Here is an 18659-nt window from a genome sequence, read left to right on the forward strand (position 1 = left end):
TTTAAGGGTGGTAAAGATAGCAATGAGAGTTTTATTATATTCTCAACTCAAATTTGATTTAGTGGAAAGTCTCTCAATTCAGGTTGTTGGGATAAGACTGGATGTAGGCTTGTGATAAGTTGAACTGACATAAATTATTAAGTGTTTTAATCTTTCTTTATTTAGTTGGTTCATTTATCTTTGATTATTGATTTCAAGATTCAAGAACTTATAAAGATTTGAAAAAGATTTCGAAAAAGGTTAAATCCAATTTACCCCTCTTGGATTGAGATATAAGGTTTCCTATTTCTAACAAAAGAAAATCTCGACTAAGGTTAGTATAAAAATACTACTTATGCAATTTTCTCTTCTATTATTCAAATCATCCTCTTACAAAAACTTGCATTTACACTTTACTTTCAAAAAATAAGAATCTTCCAAACTAAACGATTATTTTTCATAAAAAAAAAAAAAACTTTTACAAAACACTACATGATATATTTGAATAGCACATCAAAATTTACTATAGTTTATTCATATTTATTAAGTCAAACATCTAAACTTTTAAAAGAAAATTTCAAATTTTGATAATATGCTATGTCAGAAGAATTTCAAAAAGTTTTTCATTAACATTGTTCAATCCCTTCTAATATTTTTCAGATACATCATATTCATCCTTCTGAAGTTCTAACAACATAATTCTCGTAATGACTTGAAGAATACTTTTTCAATAATTATTTATAAATATAAATAATAACACAAATATACTTCAAATCTATAAAAACAATTGCGTAAATATTCATGCTTTAAATTGATTATGTTAAAACATCATTTCAACCCTATTAATTTGGAAAGTTAAAAAAGAAAAGATAATAAAATTTAATTAAGCATAGAGGAAATGCTGTCAGACAAGGAGTGGAGAATTTGACACCTAAGTCTCTTATTCAATCTCAAAAACGTTTTAGTGTACAATAATAATAAGCACTTATTTCTGACATTAAAAGCAATAAACCCCCTCTAACTAAATTGAAAACTAAGAAAGCAGAAATTTAGGATCTTTGTGGCCAGGGACGACCATGCCATATAACAATATACATCTTGAATTATTACTGAAGTGGTAAAATCTAAAAAAATTGGAACTACCCATGTAGCCCACATAATAGGGTCTTCTAAAACACTTTTGCTGCCCATGAATTCTGTGGTGAAGAAATACAGAGAAATCTCCTAAAGTTGACTATATAGCAAAGAGAAAAACTTGAGAAATACCCATCAGTCTTGAGATGAGACGACTAGAGCAGAAGAACTAATTGGCTTTCCACGTCCCATGGTGAATCCTCTTGTCCCATCTGGCATTCTTGGGCCCTTGGTATTGGGCTTAGTATGAGCATCACACAGAGCAGTGCTGCTTGATTGAAAAGGTGGAGCAAGCAGACCACGACCTTGAGTGCGTCCTCTCCCCTTTCCACGTCCTCTAGCCCATCCTTTCTTAGATCCTACCGAGTTTTCATCAACCTTCCAATTTACCAAACCAAATTCTCAATGCAACCATTTTCTAATGGATGAATTCGTACACAGTTTTTTATGTAAATCTTTATTATGCAGGTTACCAGAGTAAAATTTTAATTCTTATTGAACAAGACCGAAAGTACTTGAATTATATTTAAGTTATGTTGAAAAGGGTGTGTCTTCAGAATTAATATATGGAAGACATCTATCGAAATGTGGGATGCATGAAAAGGAAAGAAGCTTGTTCTTTTCCTAAGAAAGGGGTCAGTGATTCTTCCATTTAATCTCTTTTGCACAATTTACTTTCATGCATATATGAATAGCAAGAAAGTGGTAGGTTTATATCGTATATGACATGTAAGATATACACGTATTGTTACTTACATTTGTATCAAACAATTCAGCATTGTTTGAGTGAGAAGGATCTTCAGCACTTTCAGAATTTAGAATCTCGTCATCTTCTAGATATCCATCAAATTCAGACTTTCTACTCTTCAGAACAGATTTGGGCTGCCAAAGTTACATAAAAAAAATCCAGTAAAAAGAAACTTATGAAGTTCAATAGACACAGTAGATACAAAAGGCATTACTATCAGGTAGAGAAGTACACACCGAGCACCTTAGCAGCAGCCTTACTCGCATCCCTTTCCTCCAATTCCTTTCATCATTTAACTTCTCAACCTAATCAAGTGAGAAAGGAAAAAGGGTGTAATAATTGAGTCATCTGCATCTCAAAAGCTAAAAGTTCTAGGAGAATTTACTCACAGCTTTGTCAGCTATATCTGATGTGTCATACTCCACAAGTGCATGGAGCTTGGTTGAGAGGCACAAGTAACGTGGGTGAGAAATTCTCGTATGTATCATTTGAATTCTTAAGATAACAACATAGACATATGGTATGACATCGTTTCTGTACCTTGTTACTAACGAAGAAATCAGACTTTGGGCGAGAAGTATTAGCCTCCTGAGGATGGCATATTCTAATCGTTTTCACGCTGTTCATAGATTAGCCATCAATTAGAACGTTTTCACAATGTAAGAAAATTCAAGAATGTGAAGTTGGATTTGGATGGAAGAAATTCACCTTCCAACTGTACTAAAAATTTTTTGAAGATTCTGATGGGAATGATCGTCAGGTAAATTCTCTGCAACAACAGTGCGAGACTGCAAGAGAAAAGAAACAAAAAAATGCGCTATGCGACAATGACAAGAAACTTTAACACTAACCATGCGGGGAAAAAACCCAAAACTGGATACGATTTCTTTACCTGCAAGTCTTCTTTTTCCTTATCAGTGAAAGGATGTTTGCGTTTAACCTTCTTGCCATCAGCGCTCAAAACCTTCAAAAAGTCGTATTATCAAAGAGAAAACCAAACTAATTGACAAACAAGAATGCCCCATTCAATCCAAAATACTTACAAGTTTTGAAGATGAACGGATAGCTTGAGTAAGCATATGAATGTTATTAACGAGGGCTTTAACCTTTTTAGTAGACGCAATCATGGTTATTGGAACTGTCAGAAAACCAAGGTCCATCAGTGAGATAAGGTCATTCCAATCCCAAAAGGGAAGGAAGAAAACAGAAGAGAATACTACAATCCTCACCATATCCTTCAGGATCTTTATTCATCTGTTTCTGGAAAGATTCATTTGCTAGCAAACTCATGTCACTGAACTGATATTCCACCTATTACATACACACATTTTTTTAAACAACGAAAGAATTACGTATCACAAAAACAAACCTTCATAATCGATTTCATCGTCAAAGAATCAAACTAAATGAATCCCTTTATCCGATAAACAGACATCAATACAATCAAAATATATTGCTTGAATATCATGATCGAAAAAAACAATCAAAATCACAATGTCGCAACGTAAACTATACACATCTTCTAAATGTAAAACGAAAAGGAAGGAATTGAAGATGATATAATAATGTAGAAGGAAAAAAAGGATTTTGATTAGAGGGGTGACCTGTTTGACGATCTTTTGCTGAAGATCGGGGGTAAGGATATTCTTGGAGGAATTGGGAAGCGCAACACTGGCGGTGGGGATCAAACAAGAAGGATCCTGGTCCCCAACTAAGAACCAATCAGAATCAGCACAGCCACCGAGAATCTGGAAACAGGGATAGAAATAACCCGAAATCGGCATCTGGGATTGCGATCTTGGTACGAATTCGGGCGCTTGGGCATTGAATTTGAAGCTGGAGTTGCCAGTTTCTTCTTGGGTGTCCTTTTCTGAGTTGTCATGGATCTTGTGTTCAGGTTGCACCTGCGCCATTCCTCTCAATTCTGTTTTTTGTTTTTCCTTCTCCCTCCCTCTGTGTGATGTTATGGTATATGAGATTGTGAAAACTAGTGTTGTATTTCCCTTATGCTATAACTGTTTTTTCTCTTTGTTTCGATATTCAATCCACTTTTTTCGCGCTCTTTCTTCTAACACTATTGCCCTATTGACTAAATCTTTTAAGGTTACCATTTCCCCTACCCTCTAAATTTACAAATCACTATTTTCTTTTTTTTTTTCTTTTTTTTTTTGATGAATATAAAATTATATCGTAATTTAGAGAAGTATCAGCCGTCAAGTTCAAAATAATACTTAGATTAACGTTTATTTATATCACTTCAAAAAATAACTTTCTTTAAATTAGTTCAATATAATTGACAAAAACGTATGTGTATGCTAACCTATTTTATCAAAGAAAAAGATTGAGAATTTTAAAAACTAATGAAATTTTTCTAAAACAGACAATAAATAACAAAACAATTTGTGATATTCTAATTTTAACGACTTACAATTAATACATTAAGACATTTAAAATTGATAAACAAAATATATTATCTCAAATTATAAATATATGATATTAATTCAATTATTTTAAAAAAAATAACTATAATAGTAAAATATATTTAAATCAACTAAATATATTTAAAGACATATTAGAAGTGAAAGACTCTTAGGAGATTCTAAATGTTACTTGAACTTTGATGTAGGAGCTATTTAGTTTAGTAAGTGATGACAAACTAATAATCAATGGTCCTATCACTAGAAATATGACCAAGATTCTGCAAGAAGAACCATCTTTAGAAGGAGAAACAAAGTTTTGTTTCACTTGGGTCATCATGGAAGATGAAAGAGTAGTATAGGATTTTAGGTTATTGTATTCAGCCATGTAATGTAGGTTTGTTTAAGGCTTGTATTAAGACCTAAGTAGCATAGGATTTTCCTTAAGTTAGACATCTAAACCAAGTGAGAAGTGTGTGCCATGTGACATGTTTCTATTAGAGAGGATTTTCTTTTAGAAGTGGTCATATGTCACCCTAAGAGTGGAGAGGATTTCTTTTTGGTAGTGGCCATATGTCCCTCCACCATTAGAGGATTTGTGACAATAGGTGCAAACTATCAGCTAAAACCATGCATGGTGGCTAGGTTTGCTTTTAGGTTTACAAAAGATGATTTCAAGGTTAAAAGGAGATACCCTTGGCCTATATATAGAGGTGTCTCCACCCTTGTATTTCATCTTAGATTAATGTTATGTTATACTGCCAAATTTAGGTCATACACTTCCTAAATCAAGACTAGAGCAACCCTAAAGGCTCCTCTAATCACCTTCCTCCTTGAGTTGGCCTCACCTCTCTTGGAGCCATCATACACCACCACACCATCGCCATCTACACCAAAACCATGACCTTTTCTCCTTGTCCAGCCCTAGCTACGTGACCTTGGACCTTATCCCCACCATATTTCTGCATCAATCCTCCAAGGAAACACCCCTCTATGAACATTTCCTAGCTTTGGCCCAACCTAATATAAGGAGTTTCTTGTCATATATATGATATCAAGAGCTTGGTTCTTCAAGAGCTAAGTTTCTTTGGTTTCCCTATCTATCTCTATTGTTTTTATGTTTTTATGTGTTGTTCTTACTTTTTATAATATCGTTACCATTTTTGTTGTTTTGATGGTTTTATTATGCTCTACTCTTGGAACCATTCATATTTTCCACTAGGTTTTTCATGTGTTTTGTTGTTTGATGTGCTTTTTCTATTTTTGAGTCATTCTTCGTTGTTTTATTCAATTATATATGTTTGTTTGGTGTCATTTTAATTTTTGAATCCATCCATATTGTCTATAGTCATGTTTAGTCCTTTACATGTTCTTATTTCCATGTGTAACCTTGAAAAAATCACCAAATATACATGTTTGAGTGTTTTTCAAAACTAAACCTTTTGAGAACCTTTGTGTTGAATATAATGAAAATTATGCATCGAATTAATTTTCCTTGTATTGAATATACATATAGAGTCTTCTATTTATAATAGGAAAAATATGGGCTAAGCCCAAAATACAAATAAGAAATAATAACAAACAAACTAAAATAAAAGATAAATATAAAATAAAGATAATATATCCAACACTCCCCCTTAGGCTAGTGCATACAAATCGTATGTTCCAAGCTTGTTACTAATATAATCCATAAAGACTTAATGAAAATATATGTTCATGCACTCGAGTGACACCAAATTGTTAATGATTTGCAAGACGATATAAAGGACGAAATACCGACCCAAAAGACTCCCTTTGAGCAATAAATCTGAGAGGTTGCTTCATGTAAATCTCTTCTTGCAAATCGTCATTGAGGAATGCATTGTTGACATCTAGTGGATAAAAAGGTCATTGTTGGAGAGCTACCATGGCTACATATAAACTAATAAAAGCTATCTCTTCCATGAAAAAAAAAACATATATGGATGAGTCAAACACAATGGTGACACTCCTAGTACTAAGCAACCTTGCCTAGATTTCCTTAACTCTCCAAAGTCAAGTTGTAAGTGTTTTGATTCTCTCTAGAAATGCAATCAATGATTATTACAAGTCATTTAGACTATTACTCTCGCAGAGAGGATTTGGTTACAATACAAAGCAGTTTAAACACTCACAGATGTTTCTCTCTTTACTCTTTTCTCTCATCTTACAAAAGTAAGCAAATAACACAGTGAAGCTCAAGACTATTGCTTAACTTTTTTTCTTTTCTTTTTCTCTCTTCTCTTCGCTCACAAGATGGGTGGATATAACAATGAAGCTTGAGAAAATCTTTATTTTCTTGAGCTCTTCTCTTCTACTATTTCCTTGGTTAGAGGAGTTTTTCTTTTAGTAGTTTCAAGAGATTTCCTTGCTCAACTCATGATGGTATATCTTGTTGCTTAACTTATCTTTCTCATCATCATTTTCTTCTTTTTCTTGTCTTCTATTTATACACCTTGATGATATAGTCGTTGTGGCGAAACTTTTCTTAAGATTTGACAAAATGACTTTTTGACGAAGCGTATCTTGAGATTTGTTCTATTCTGGCTATTGGTGTGGATGTCTTACATAGGATGGAGTCTTTTGTCAGAGAAGACACACTTTTCAAAGCTTTTGTGAAAAGCATATTTGACTTATCATTTGGCACAACTTTTGATAAACTGATAAATTCTTCTTTTATCTTCAACGTTCATTTTGATACTTACAATAAGTGGTAACTAATCGTTTGTAGATAAAACAGAAGTTTGTATAAAAAGTATGCCTTATCTCCTGTTTGTTTTGGTGTTTTAAAAAACTTTGATCGTTGGTACAAGATTATAAGTTTTTCATTATTTTGTTTGTGTTTTACTGATATCGTTTAGTCTATAAGAGACTTCTTCCTAATTGACGTTTTACCTATTGTCTTCATGTTTTGTTTAGGCATAGGTATTGTGTTACGATTTCCTAAGGTATAAACATTCAGTGAATGTTTTTCTTGTTACTAACACCTACTACTGATTGTGTAGACTACTTGTCAAATATTGCTTTTGTTGTTTTTGAACGTTGAACATTTAATGTCATTTAATGCTTGTTCAAAACAATAAAATGTTTTTTTTATTTCCTACCGTTAAGGTAGCATTTGAATGTCAAGATTTTCTTCTACAGATACTAAGCATTGATTAAAGACTTCATCGTTTGACAAAGTAATGTTTTAGCTCATGGTATTGTATAGAGAGAGTAAATGTTTCTTGTTATTTTGTCTTTATAAACAAACAACGTTTAACTTTGTTTGTGTTTTCTTTGGTGTCTTAAGTTTTAGTCTTTTGATGTGTTTTGTCAAAGACATCATCTTGAAATTGTTTTGTTTTCCCGAGAGCTAAATTGAATACTCTTTAGGTAATATAAGCTTTATGCGTTTAGCTACAACTCTCTTAGAGATTTTTGACTTGATAATCGTTTAACATTATGTCTAGGTGTTTTGACTTGGTTATTTTTCTATTTCCTTATACCCTAAGTGTTTACCTTGTTTGGCTTTTTGTTTATGTTTTCCTAATGTTTCTTGAGTGTTTCCTTCAGCTAGTCTAATACTATTTCTCTTATGTTGTATCCAATTAGTGTTTTAGTTTTTTTATTGTCCTATTCTCCTAATTCGATAGCCTAGTTTGATTTTCTCATGATTGTTTGGTGTGTTAGACTCTTTTCAAAGGATCCTTCTTAGTGTTTTACGGTATGTTGTGTAGATACCAATACTTCCCAAGTTTAGGGTTTTGTATCCTATCGTTTAAGGTTTGTTTTCTATTCTTCTATTCTATGAGGTTTTCTATTTTGTGGTTATCATTTTTTTTTAACTTAAGATTTTCTAACCTAGCTTTTTGTGTTCTAGGGTTCTTAGAGTTTTTTATCCTATGAGTTTTCCTATTCTTCTATGGAACTTTTTGTTGCCTTTTCTAACTTAAGGTTTTCTATCCTGAGTTATTCTATGGAACTTCTTCATGGTTTTCTATCCTATTTAGAGTTTTCTATCCTATGATTTTTTCTCTTCTTCTATGGAACTTCTTTGTTTTATGGTATTTAATTAAACTTCAAAACCAAGGTTCTTATAGACGAGCTTGTCTTACCCAAGGTTCCTATAGACGAGCTTGTCTTGTCCTGACACTTTCTAGATCTGTCATAATAAGTTTTTATCATAATTTCAATTTTTTCACCGCGTCCACTTATTATGACAGGTGATGGCATACTCATAACAATGGCCTAAGAACTTTCAAGAAGAGCTAAGTCATCTATGCAAGGTAAAGCAAAATCTTTCTATTAGGCCATCTATTTAGGCCAAATAGTGTAGGTTTCTTTAAGGCTTGTATTAAGGCCTAATTAATGTAGGGTTTTTCCTTACTTAATCGTCCAAATAGTCTAGGAATGGAGAAGATTTCTAAAAGTTAATGACCACATGTCCTTCTCTCATTGGAGAGGATTTGTGAAGACTTGTCCACTCCTTAGAGGGGCACTTTTTCAGCCAAAGGTTGCTTCGAAGGGTATGCATGCAAAGTTTTGGTTTTTAGGGTTTTTGGGAGACACTCCTGGCCTATAAATAGAGGTGTCTCCTCTCGTGTAATCATCTTTCTTGTTGATTGATGTTATGTTACCCATTTCTAGCCATAATACTCATCTTAGATCAACACTAGAGCAATCCATGAGACCCCTCTAGTCACCTTCCTCCTAGATTGACCTAACATCTCTTGGAGCCTACAAACACCACACCACTACCATATCACCACCTAAGGCCATGAGCCTTCTTCTGTATCAATCATTGCATCCACAAACAATATTCTACATCAATTTCACCCAAGGGACCAAACCCCATAGCCTTTCTTGTAGCCTTGGCCCAACCTAGCTTGGAGGTTTGCTATTAACAGGTCCCCTTTTATATGTCATAATAAGTCTTACTTTTATTACAAAAATGGCATCACTCAACTTACTATAACAGGTGAATTTCACATGTCACAATAAGTTGTCATGGAAAACATTTTTTCCACAAATGCGTGTTAGAGATATTCTCTCTGAATTTCTTGATCTCATGCTACTCGGACCTGTTGAATTTCTCTTGTAATAAGGTTGTTTTGACTCTTTTAACTCTTCTATTTGGGTGTAGTCATTTTAAGTTACCTCCGTGTAAGATATCGTTATATCGAATGATGGAAAAAGATTTGGCAGGTTCCTCTCAATAAAGTAACCAACTAGAACTCTCCTCTGATTTAGATAGCATCATCAACGACCTCTGAATGCAAAAAGGAAAATGGAGAATATGAACATAAGATGTAGCGAAAATAATTTGAATGTTGATGATGAAGCCAGAACGAAACTAAGGTGAATGGAAAGAAGGAAATCAACTCAATGGAATATGGTACGTATGCATGGATTGGTGTAGCTTGAGCTAGGACTGAATGCCTAACTAGAGATAGAGGATGGAGGAAACTCTTAGATTCTCTCACGGTGACTCTCAAGAGGAAAACAGACCTGGAATAATCTCATAGGATTCAATTCTCATTCATCTCAAAGGTTCTTAATACAAGCAAAGAGCATGATATTTAAAGAAATCCAATGATCTGGAAAGTGCCTCTACTTGAGGGATGCGTAGCTATGATACAAGGATCAAGTGACATGTGTGTAAGGTGTGAAAAACGTGAGCAACCACATGGAAAGCAAACCAATAACGTGGTGTAGATGCAGAACGTTGTTGTTGGGCGAGCTAGGTTCAGTGTTGGGTACTCTGACAGTAATACTCTTTTGAAGCTTCTGGCCATTCTGACACTGGGTGAAGAGCTTCTGCCACTGAGTGAGATTTTATTGTTGCCAAGTGATAGATTTCCTCTTTTTTTCCCTCTTTTCATGCTTCTCTACTTCCTTCCCTTATTCTTTTTATCATTCTTTTTCAAGTGTTAGGTCCTTTATTGGGTCCAAGACTTGGATCTCATTCCATTGTTTCTTCCTTCTTGAAAAAGATTTGTCTTCAAATTGATGGATCATCTTTATTTAAGAATCTCTGGATTTATTGTGAAAGAAACTCCTTCCAGTCTTGAAAGCACTTGAAACATACCATCTAAGAATGACTTTATTTCTTTTAAGATTTATATTTATCCATCCTGAATCAAATATTAATATATAATAAACATCAAATATAATTCTAATTAATATTATTCTAATAAACAATTTATACAGTAAAGCATCTTTAGTATAAGGACTACTCATATTTTGGTTTAAATTTTTAAGAAAAACCGAAAGTCCTAATTCATATGATCCTTTGTTTTTGTTTTTGAAATTGTCCACAAACTAACACTAACTCAAGATTTAAAATATATAAAATCATTATTGTCATTTTTTTTATAAACTATCATCACCTCAATTATTTTAAACGTCCATACATCACAACAATTCAAACGTTAAATATCTTTTTAAAAGTCATATATTCAAAAATTAAAAGAACTTTAAACATAAAATTCCGACAATAACTATTCCCCGCCTTTAAACTTCTAATGCAATAAAAGTCATATATTGCAAGCAGTAACAGTTTACTGTGAAGTATTTAAAATAATCTTAGCTGTCTGCTACCAATATGTTTTTAAGGATTTAAAAAACAAAAATACCCGAGTCAATCCAAAATTTCAGACTTTTTAATACAATCTTAATTTAAGAACCTCGCATACCTTATAACCCAGCTACAAATTTAAAAATAATACTACAGTTTAATGGCGATCAATAAAATCCATCCTACTTCAGCACACAATTGAGCTAACCCCGTCAGGAAGCCCCTTGAATTGCAGCAGCAGCAGGTTGCATGGCTAGATCCTGATTCTGTCTCACAGCAAATCCATGGCCTCCATAACCCTGACCACCATAATGGCCTCCATTGGAATCACTTCTCCACTGTCAGCCCAAGGAATTAAATTAGAGATGGATTTCAATAAGTTGAATGTTAGAAATAGTATTTCTCGCTTGAATAATTCGAGAATTCATTTTGGGGCCCTCAATCCAAATATAGAATTGAAAAGTATGATGCTAAAAAGAGTGCCACTAAATCAATCTTCCCATTGTATAGCCACAGGTAAAGTATATTAAACGATCAAGTGAAACAATGGACACAAACTTACATGCTTATTTCCTGGACTGCGACCCCAAGAAAGACGCACAGTCTGCTTCCCAATTACTGTCCCATTCATTGCCTGAATTGCATCCTCGGCATTCTTTCTGTTACAGACCCAGCATAAAGCATAGTTAACTCACCAAGAACATCCACAATGCCACAACTCTAAGGGTTGCTTATTTGAAATTTGGTAGGTCCTCTGTGTCACCTTTACGTACATGATGACATAGATTATAACTTCCATTGTTTATTTAATAATCTGAGTTATTTATAGTTAAGAAATTGTTAAGCAATACTTCTAAGGGTTAAACAACACAATATCTTGGAGATAACACAGCACTAATTATGCTGGCAAGAGCAGTCAGAAATTTGATTAGATAACCTTAGATGACTTCAAAAGCATTAGAAGCTATAGCATATTCGAGGATTTCTTACCCATTACAAGAATACACAGGCCACTTCCCATTTCACGTGATCCACTTCCCTGGAGGGGAAGGGGATCACTAACATGGAAGTTATAATCTATGTCATCATGTCAAGAGATACAACAAGAATAAAGTACCTGTCAGCAAATTGAACAAATCCACACCCTTTTCCCAATGGAATTTTCACAGAGACAACCTCACCAAATTGCAAAAATGGTTGTCTGAGATCCTCATCACTGATATCAGAATCAAGCCCACCAACAAATATCTACAACAGAGACCAGTTACTAAGATATGAACAAAGCAAGGTGATTAACAAAAAAAATACAAAATCAGACTCACGGTAGTGTTGTTCGAATCTCCTTCAGATTGGGAACCTTGGGCCACAGCACCATTAGCCGAGTGTCCACCAGCCAATACCACAGCTAGTTAAAGACAAAATATCAGAGTTTGAAGTTTCTAATCAGAAGCGCCATACATGATATACTTCATTCCAGTGAGAACCTTCTTCTGGTTTTATAAACATAAACAGCAAGCCTTGGCAATATATACATTTTAAAACAATGAACAATGATTATTACTGCTTGAATATGGATTCAAGTTTCTAAATTGTGAAAATATATCCAGACATTGAAATTAAAAGATAAATTGAAGTGTGAGAGAAACAACAGACTTGTAATTTAGAAATAGTTAATATATAAAATGAAATGGGTAAGGGAAATATAAACAGAGAACCAAAGAATAAACAAATTTGAAGCATGCAACTGTCAGCTACAACTGTTAGAAGTTATGATTACTGGTGGTAGCACGAAAGCACATACACAAGATATGATTACTCATACAATTAAGCACATTACTTGCAACTTATTCTTCATAAATGTCAATTTACAATTATTAACCACTTAAGGATGGAAGTGTACGAAACAAATAATAATCAAAGATGATGAAACCCCAAGAATGCATAGGCTGGAGAAAAAAGACCTAACTTCTAAAATTGAATAAGGAAATTAAATTTGGGGTTTCCCTTCTAACGATATAAAACAACATAATAGTTGAATTGAGATGCAAATAGATAATGGGAAAACCCATTTTCCGAACCAAGAATCGAATCGTATCATGTACAGTAAATTCATATCCAATAATAAAAGATAATTCCAAAAGCAATTTAACATAAAGAAACATATATAAAGTGAAGTTAAATAGTCAACTAACAAAGAGACATATAGTTTCAAAATAGTTTTTACTTTATTTTCCAGAATGTCATCATCAGAAAATATCTTTGTTTAAATTCAAAAATAAAACTTCATTATAATGAATCTAAATTTTATTTTGTTTTTACTTTACATTAATATTAAAAGAGATTAGAAAGTCCAATAAATAACTTATGGCCTAAACTGAAAAAAAAAAAAAAACAAAATCAGGCTGGATGGTGTTTTTCTTGGACCTAAAACATAAAAGTTCCTAAAATAGAAAATTATGTCTGCCGTTTAACTTAAGGTTTTGGTCATTTCCCTTCTTGACCTGCTAGCAGTAAATGCAGATTGAATGGAACAAGGGGTTATATATCTGCAGTGCCATATGATTTGCCCTCTCTGGTGGGCAATTCTTTTGCAATTTTTATCTGAGAAAATGACCTAAGACCTGGTGCAATGCAATGAACTTTGGACAGCAAGGCATTGGCCGATGGCCAGTGCAATGAAATTGCCTTTGGACAGTAAGGCAACCTGCTCCCTGCTGCCAAAGAATCAAAATATAGGTGTGCAAGATGCGATTCGTTTTGGATTCACACAACCCAAGTGCAATTCAAACAGAGTCAATACAACCCCAGATTTTTATTGCTAAGTTGATGAAGGTATATGCTGAAGAAAAGAAAGTGACACTGAATGAATTACTAACTCAACAATAAAATATCATGATAAAATAAAGAGTGAATTACACTTATCACCCTGAGGTTTTGTGAAATTACAAAACTTCCATTCCATGACAACCAGGTGTAATGTTTTTCAAACAATTACTGAAGGTTAAATTCTCAAAAAAAATCAACTGTCATTAATGTAATTTACTGCAAATTAAAACTGTGTCACAAGCATGCAGAATAAAAATCATAAATAACAAACCTTGAGAAGAATATTGTTGTTGATAGCCATAAGTTTTCTTGGGAGTTGCAACACCTATTCTCATGGGTCTACTAGAACAATAAACACCATTCATTTCAGTCATTGCCCTCGTTCTCTCGTTTTCATCCCCAAACCTAACAAAACCATAACCTTTTGAGCGACCAGTATTAGAATCAATGACAACTTTTGCTCCCTTAATAGACGAAAATCTGCTCGCAAAAGTCTCTTGCAGCATAGCATCAGTAACATCAATGGCCAAGTCCCCCACAAATATTGAGAGATCAGAAGTAGCATCAGAAGATCGCCTATCCCCGGCACTGAATGTGGCCCAATTCAGACGAAATGCCTGATCTGTGTTTGGCATCATGGTGCCGTTATAGTTCTGCAAGACTTTCTCAGCCGTCGCACGTGAATAGAACTCAACGAATCCATATCCCTCAGACTGACCAGTTTGCTTATTCCGAATGACCTTGGCCGACACAACCTGCACATATGGCAACATAATCAAAAAGAGTCTTGCTACGCAAAGCACTAACTTACACCCATGTTGACACTAACAGGGTAGCTCACAGGAAAAAAGATTCACACTTCACAAATAAATTGCAATGGCTGATTGTCAACTAGGGATCTTCAAGATGGGATATTTAGGAGAAAAAGAGTTAAAAAACACTAAAAAGTACAAGTTTTACTAGCCACTTTTTCCAGTTAGAATTAAGAGATCTTGAATGTATTTATTCGACGAAAACTTAGGTCAACAGAGCAAAACCCTCAGTTAGGGGACCACTTAGGCTTCCAACAGTACAATTCCCATGGATTCGCAATCCCAAGGATTGAAACTGAACAATATATCATCTCATACAATAATTCCCGAACAAACAACCGGAATCACAAACAAAAAAACAAGATCAAGAAACTCAAAGTCAAACTCGCAACGCAGGCAACTAAAACTCCCTGCTTAGAAAGAAGTTTGAGAATGATTCAATAATCAGAAGAACAAGCTGAAGTTTCTGAAGTAACTTCCATCAACAAATCAAGTTACCAACACGTATCAGAAACAAAGAACTGCAGGTGAACGAATCACGTTATGGAAAAGAAGAAGTGAATGAATTAGACGGTACCTCGCCGGTGTGAGCAAAGCAGTTGTGGAGATAGTTTTCGTCCATCCAATGGTGGAGGTCGCCGAGCCAGATGGTCCTGATCTCGTCGGAGGAGGCGGCGGGAGATGAGGCGGGCTGTTTGTGATGGTGGTGGTGGGAGGGAGGGGGCGGCGGCGGGGGATAATGAGGGTGGACATAGGGCATGTAATGCTGGGGGTACATCATCATCTGTTGTTGCATCATAGCCATGGCGGTGGCCGGATACTGCATGGTCATCCATTGGTGCTGGTACTGATGCGGCTGGGGCCACTGCTGCTGCTCCTGCTGCTGTCCTTGCTGCTGACTCAGATCGCCGTTGCTGCTGGGTTGAGCCATCAGTACCTGCTACCACCTACCTATATGTTAACTTTCTTTCCCTTTGCTCTCTTTTTCTTCCCACCTCGCTCGAGAAGAGAACGATACGACCTGGTCCAAGCGGGTGCGGAGATGCCAAGACCAGGCGACAAAGAGAGAAAGAGAAAGAAAAAGAGAAGGCCGAAATTTGTAGGGTTGCTCTTTTATATAGGAACACCACACCCACACACACTTAACGCCACCACACTGCAACCCAAGTGTGGGTCGACATAACAACATAAATGGGTTCGGTTCGGATCTCACCCACTCAATGAAAAACCGTAAAACCCAAACCCGCTTACAGCTTCGCAAATACACAGTCCTTAGCCGTCCGTGATTTTCTCTACTGTTTTAGGTCCCACTCCTCTTCATCAACGGTTCTCCTTAACCCTCATTCCCTCCCACTTGCTTCAACCCTTTCACTGCACTCATTATTTTCTTTTTCTTTTTATATTATTTTTAAAAAAATTTGAAATTTATTTTTCTTAAAATAAGTTATTAAATCTTGTTGATTTGAATTGATTTGAGAGATAGTAATGGAAAGAATTTAAAGATAAATTTTTTTGTTGTTTATTTGAATAGATTTAAAAATAAGTGAGGGTGGATTTGAAAGTAAATTTTTTTAATTTATCACATAAATTAAATCTTATACTAATGTTGATAGACTTTACTTCCAAATTCGCTTAAATAAATAACAACAAAAAATTATCTTCAAATTTTTTTAAATCCACTCAATTACTCTCTCAATCCACTGGATTAATGAATTACCTAACCTCTAAATCCTATTTATTTATTCAAGTAACAAATTAACTATCCAATTATGGAATTTCCTAGCTTAAATTGAATTTTTAATTAATTGTTCCACCTTATCACCCCATGTGCGTGTATACATTTAAGACTGTCAAGTCGGTTTCTTTTTCAACACAGTTGTTTTTTAATAAAAGTAAAGGATGCGGAAAAAATTATTAAATTATTCATTTTTCTTTCAGAAATTATTCATTCTTATCCCTTTTCTTTTCTTAAAAAAAAAATAATAATTCATTTGGAGAAGTTGTTGATCTCAACGGAGGAAGTGGATTATACTCTAATAATGTAAATGGATGTATCATAACCTATTTTTTGGTTTAATTCCAACTGATGTTTAGTTAAATAGATAAGTTATAATAAATTACCAACTAATTAGTCTGTCGTTTAACACACATTTAGACTTCTATTTTGTAATTATATCTTTTGTTTTCTTTTACCTCACACCACTATTGAAGTCCGAACGCGATTTCTTCTATAAGGTCAAAACGTGATGAAAAAAAGTACGTTTATGAAGTTGAATATTTATTTATTCTCCCAAAGAAGTTAACACTAAGCTCTACCCTCTTTTCTCCAAAGAATTTTAATTTAGGATTGACTTTTATATATATTTTATATATCGGTGTCTATTACAATATCATTAATCATGAATTTTAAGTAAAAATCTAATTAGAATACACTTATTAAATGTTTTTAACCCTATCATATATTATGGGTGTATCAATGAAGTAATTTGTAAGCTTCTCAAAAGCTTATAAGGAAATTACAAGTTTATAAAAACAACTCACAAATACACCCTATCATATATGGTAAAATTGTTTAGTTCTTATAATAATGACTTAAAAATCATATCTAGTGAGACTTTTTATGGGAAACATAAACTCTTAAAGTAAGTATTACAATAATTTAATTAGAATGCAGTCGTCTATAAAAAGTATTTTACCACCATTCAATTACAAGTTGCCATATCTAATAAGATTATTTACATTTTTGAAAATTATTTAGTGGACATTATTATAAGATACTTAAATTAATATATATAGTTACAGATTAGATTTAAATTTAACTTATAAACCCTACCAATTGGAAAATATTTATATTAACAAAACACATGCCCATATACAGATGTGAATCCCCTTGTCAAATGTTAAAATAATAAAAAAAATTAAAAACCGTAGAAGTTGGTAAATTTAATCTAAAAAAAGCTTAATAGCTATTTTGTCCGCAGTTTTGCTAAATTTTGTTCCTTTTAAAAATATGTCAAATTGATCCGTGTAATAAATTATTTTTCCATTAAATACGCACAAACAAACCTAACATTTTTCTCTCTCTTCTTTGCTCCTACATAACACAGGAGACCTTTCTTTTTCTTTTGCAAAAAGGATGAGAAAAATAACACTGACAAAAAGAAGAGACATTTACACAAAAGATCTGTTTTGTTACAGAGGAGCAAAGGAGAAAAAGAATTAACATCGTTTGTGCGTATTTAACGGAAGAGAACCAAAGTTTACTAATTAAGAACAAATTTCACACACTTTAAAAAAATTGACAAAATTAAACAAAACTAGAAACAAAATAAGCTATTAAATTCAAAAAAAAATCAATAACTGAATATAAATATGCTAAAATATTATGTATAAAGTTATTTAGCTTGTTAGAATAGAATTATTATCATTGGAGAGGGAATATATTAATGGCATTAATCTTTATTGATGAATGAGGAGGGACAAATACCACTTGCCTTCACCAAGAACTTTTAAAAAATAGCTATGATTTGCGGATTCAATTTGCATCTTTTAATAGAAGGATGGGCATGGTTCAAAATCTAGCTGCAATGATTGTTCTTTTAAAAAAAACAGTTGTTGCGTTGCGTTTGGTGGTGGCTTGTAACGTTGGATTTGCATACATGCATCGCATGTTGTTTAAGAACGCGACCAGGTCAAAACCTATGAGACATTGAAGCCAACGTGTCACAAATTGCCAGTCAACTTCGTACTTCTCAAATCAAAATTTAGACTTTTAGTAGGTGCACCCCCCTCGCCAGCAACTTTGACCAACTTCCATTACACCAATGTAATTTCGAATTATTTGACCATCAATATGATGCAAAAGATGCGATTAAGAGTATACAATAGCAAGATTTGTTAGATTCACAAATCATACAACTCATTCACACACATAAATCCATGATTAGCGAGAAGGTGTTTGAAATTTGGTTTGCGTGTAATAAACATGTGGTCCAGCTATTGGCAGCAAAACATCATGCTACTATCATCAGCCTAACTATAAGAACAGTGATATAACGTTGAACAACAACTTGGTTTAAACTTTAAGTGTGATATTCGAGGGGGACTCAGTTTTTTCAACTCGTGTTTTAAATGCACATGTCCGTCAATCACAGGGAACAAGCAGG

The 18659-nt window shown here is 33.8% G+C and overlaps 2 protein-coding genes across 2 annotated transcripts; both read right to left on the bottom strand.

Annotated features, from left to right (window-relative positions):
* Nucleotides 1–902: 902 nt before the first annotated feature.
* LOC106767917 (la-related protein 6C) lies at nt 903–4051 on the bottom strand. Its single transcript, XM_014652885.2, has 10 exons — nt 3466–4051; nt 3091–3172; nt 2905–2999; nt 2754–2825; nt 2570–2649; nt 2402–2480; nt 2251–2298; nt 2098–2166; nt 1870–1995; nt 903–1491 (listed from the first exon to the last, which is right to left on the bottom strand). The coding sequence occupies exons 1-10, from the start codon at nt 3772–3774 to the stop codon at nt 1249–1251; spliced, it is 1203 nt and encodes a 400-aa protein (XP_014508371.1). The 5' UTR covers nt 3775–4051; the 3' UTR covers nt 903–1248.
* Nucleotides 4052–10766: 6715 nt separating this feature from the next.
* Nucleotides 10767–15634, bottom strand: LOC106768690 (polyadenylate-binding protein RBP47). The gene is made up of 6 exons (XM_014653962.2): nt 15071–15634; nt 13953–14436; nt 12178–12260; nt 11973–12103; nt 11418–11514; nt 10767–11193 (listed from the first exon to the last, which is right to left on the bottom strand). Exons 1-6 carry the CDS (start codon nt 15422–15424, stop codon nt 11068–11070), a joined length of 1275 nt encoding a protein of 424 aa, XP_014509448.1. The 5' UTR covers nt 15425–15634; the 3' UTR covers nt 10767–11067.
* Between the last annotated feature and the right edge of the window lie 3025 nt (nt 15635–18659).

This window comes from Vigna radiata, chromosome 7 (genome assembly GCF_000741045.1).
Source record: "Vigna radiata var. radiata cultivar VC1973A chromosome 7, Vradiata_ver6, whole genome shotgun sequence".
NCBI lineage: Eukaryota > Viridiplantae > Streptophyta > Magnoliopsida > Fabales > Fabaceae > Vigna > Vigna radiata.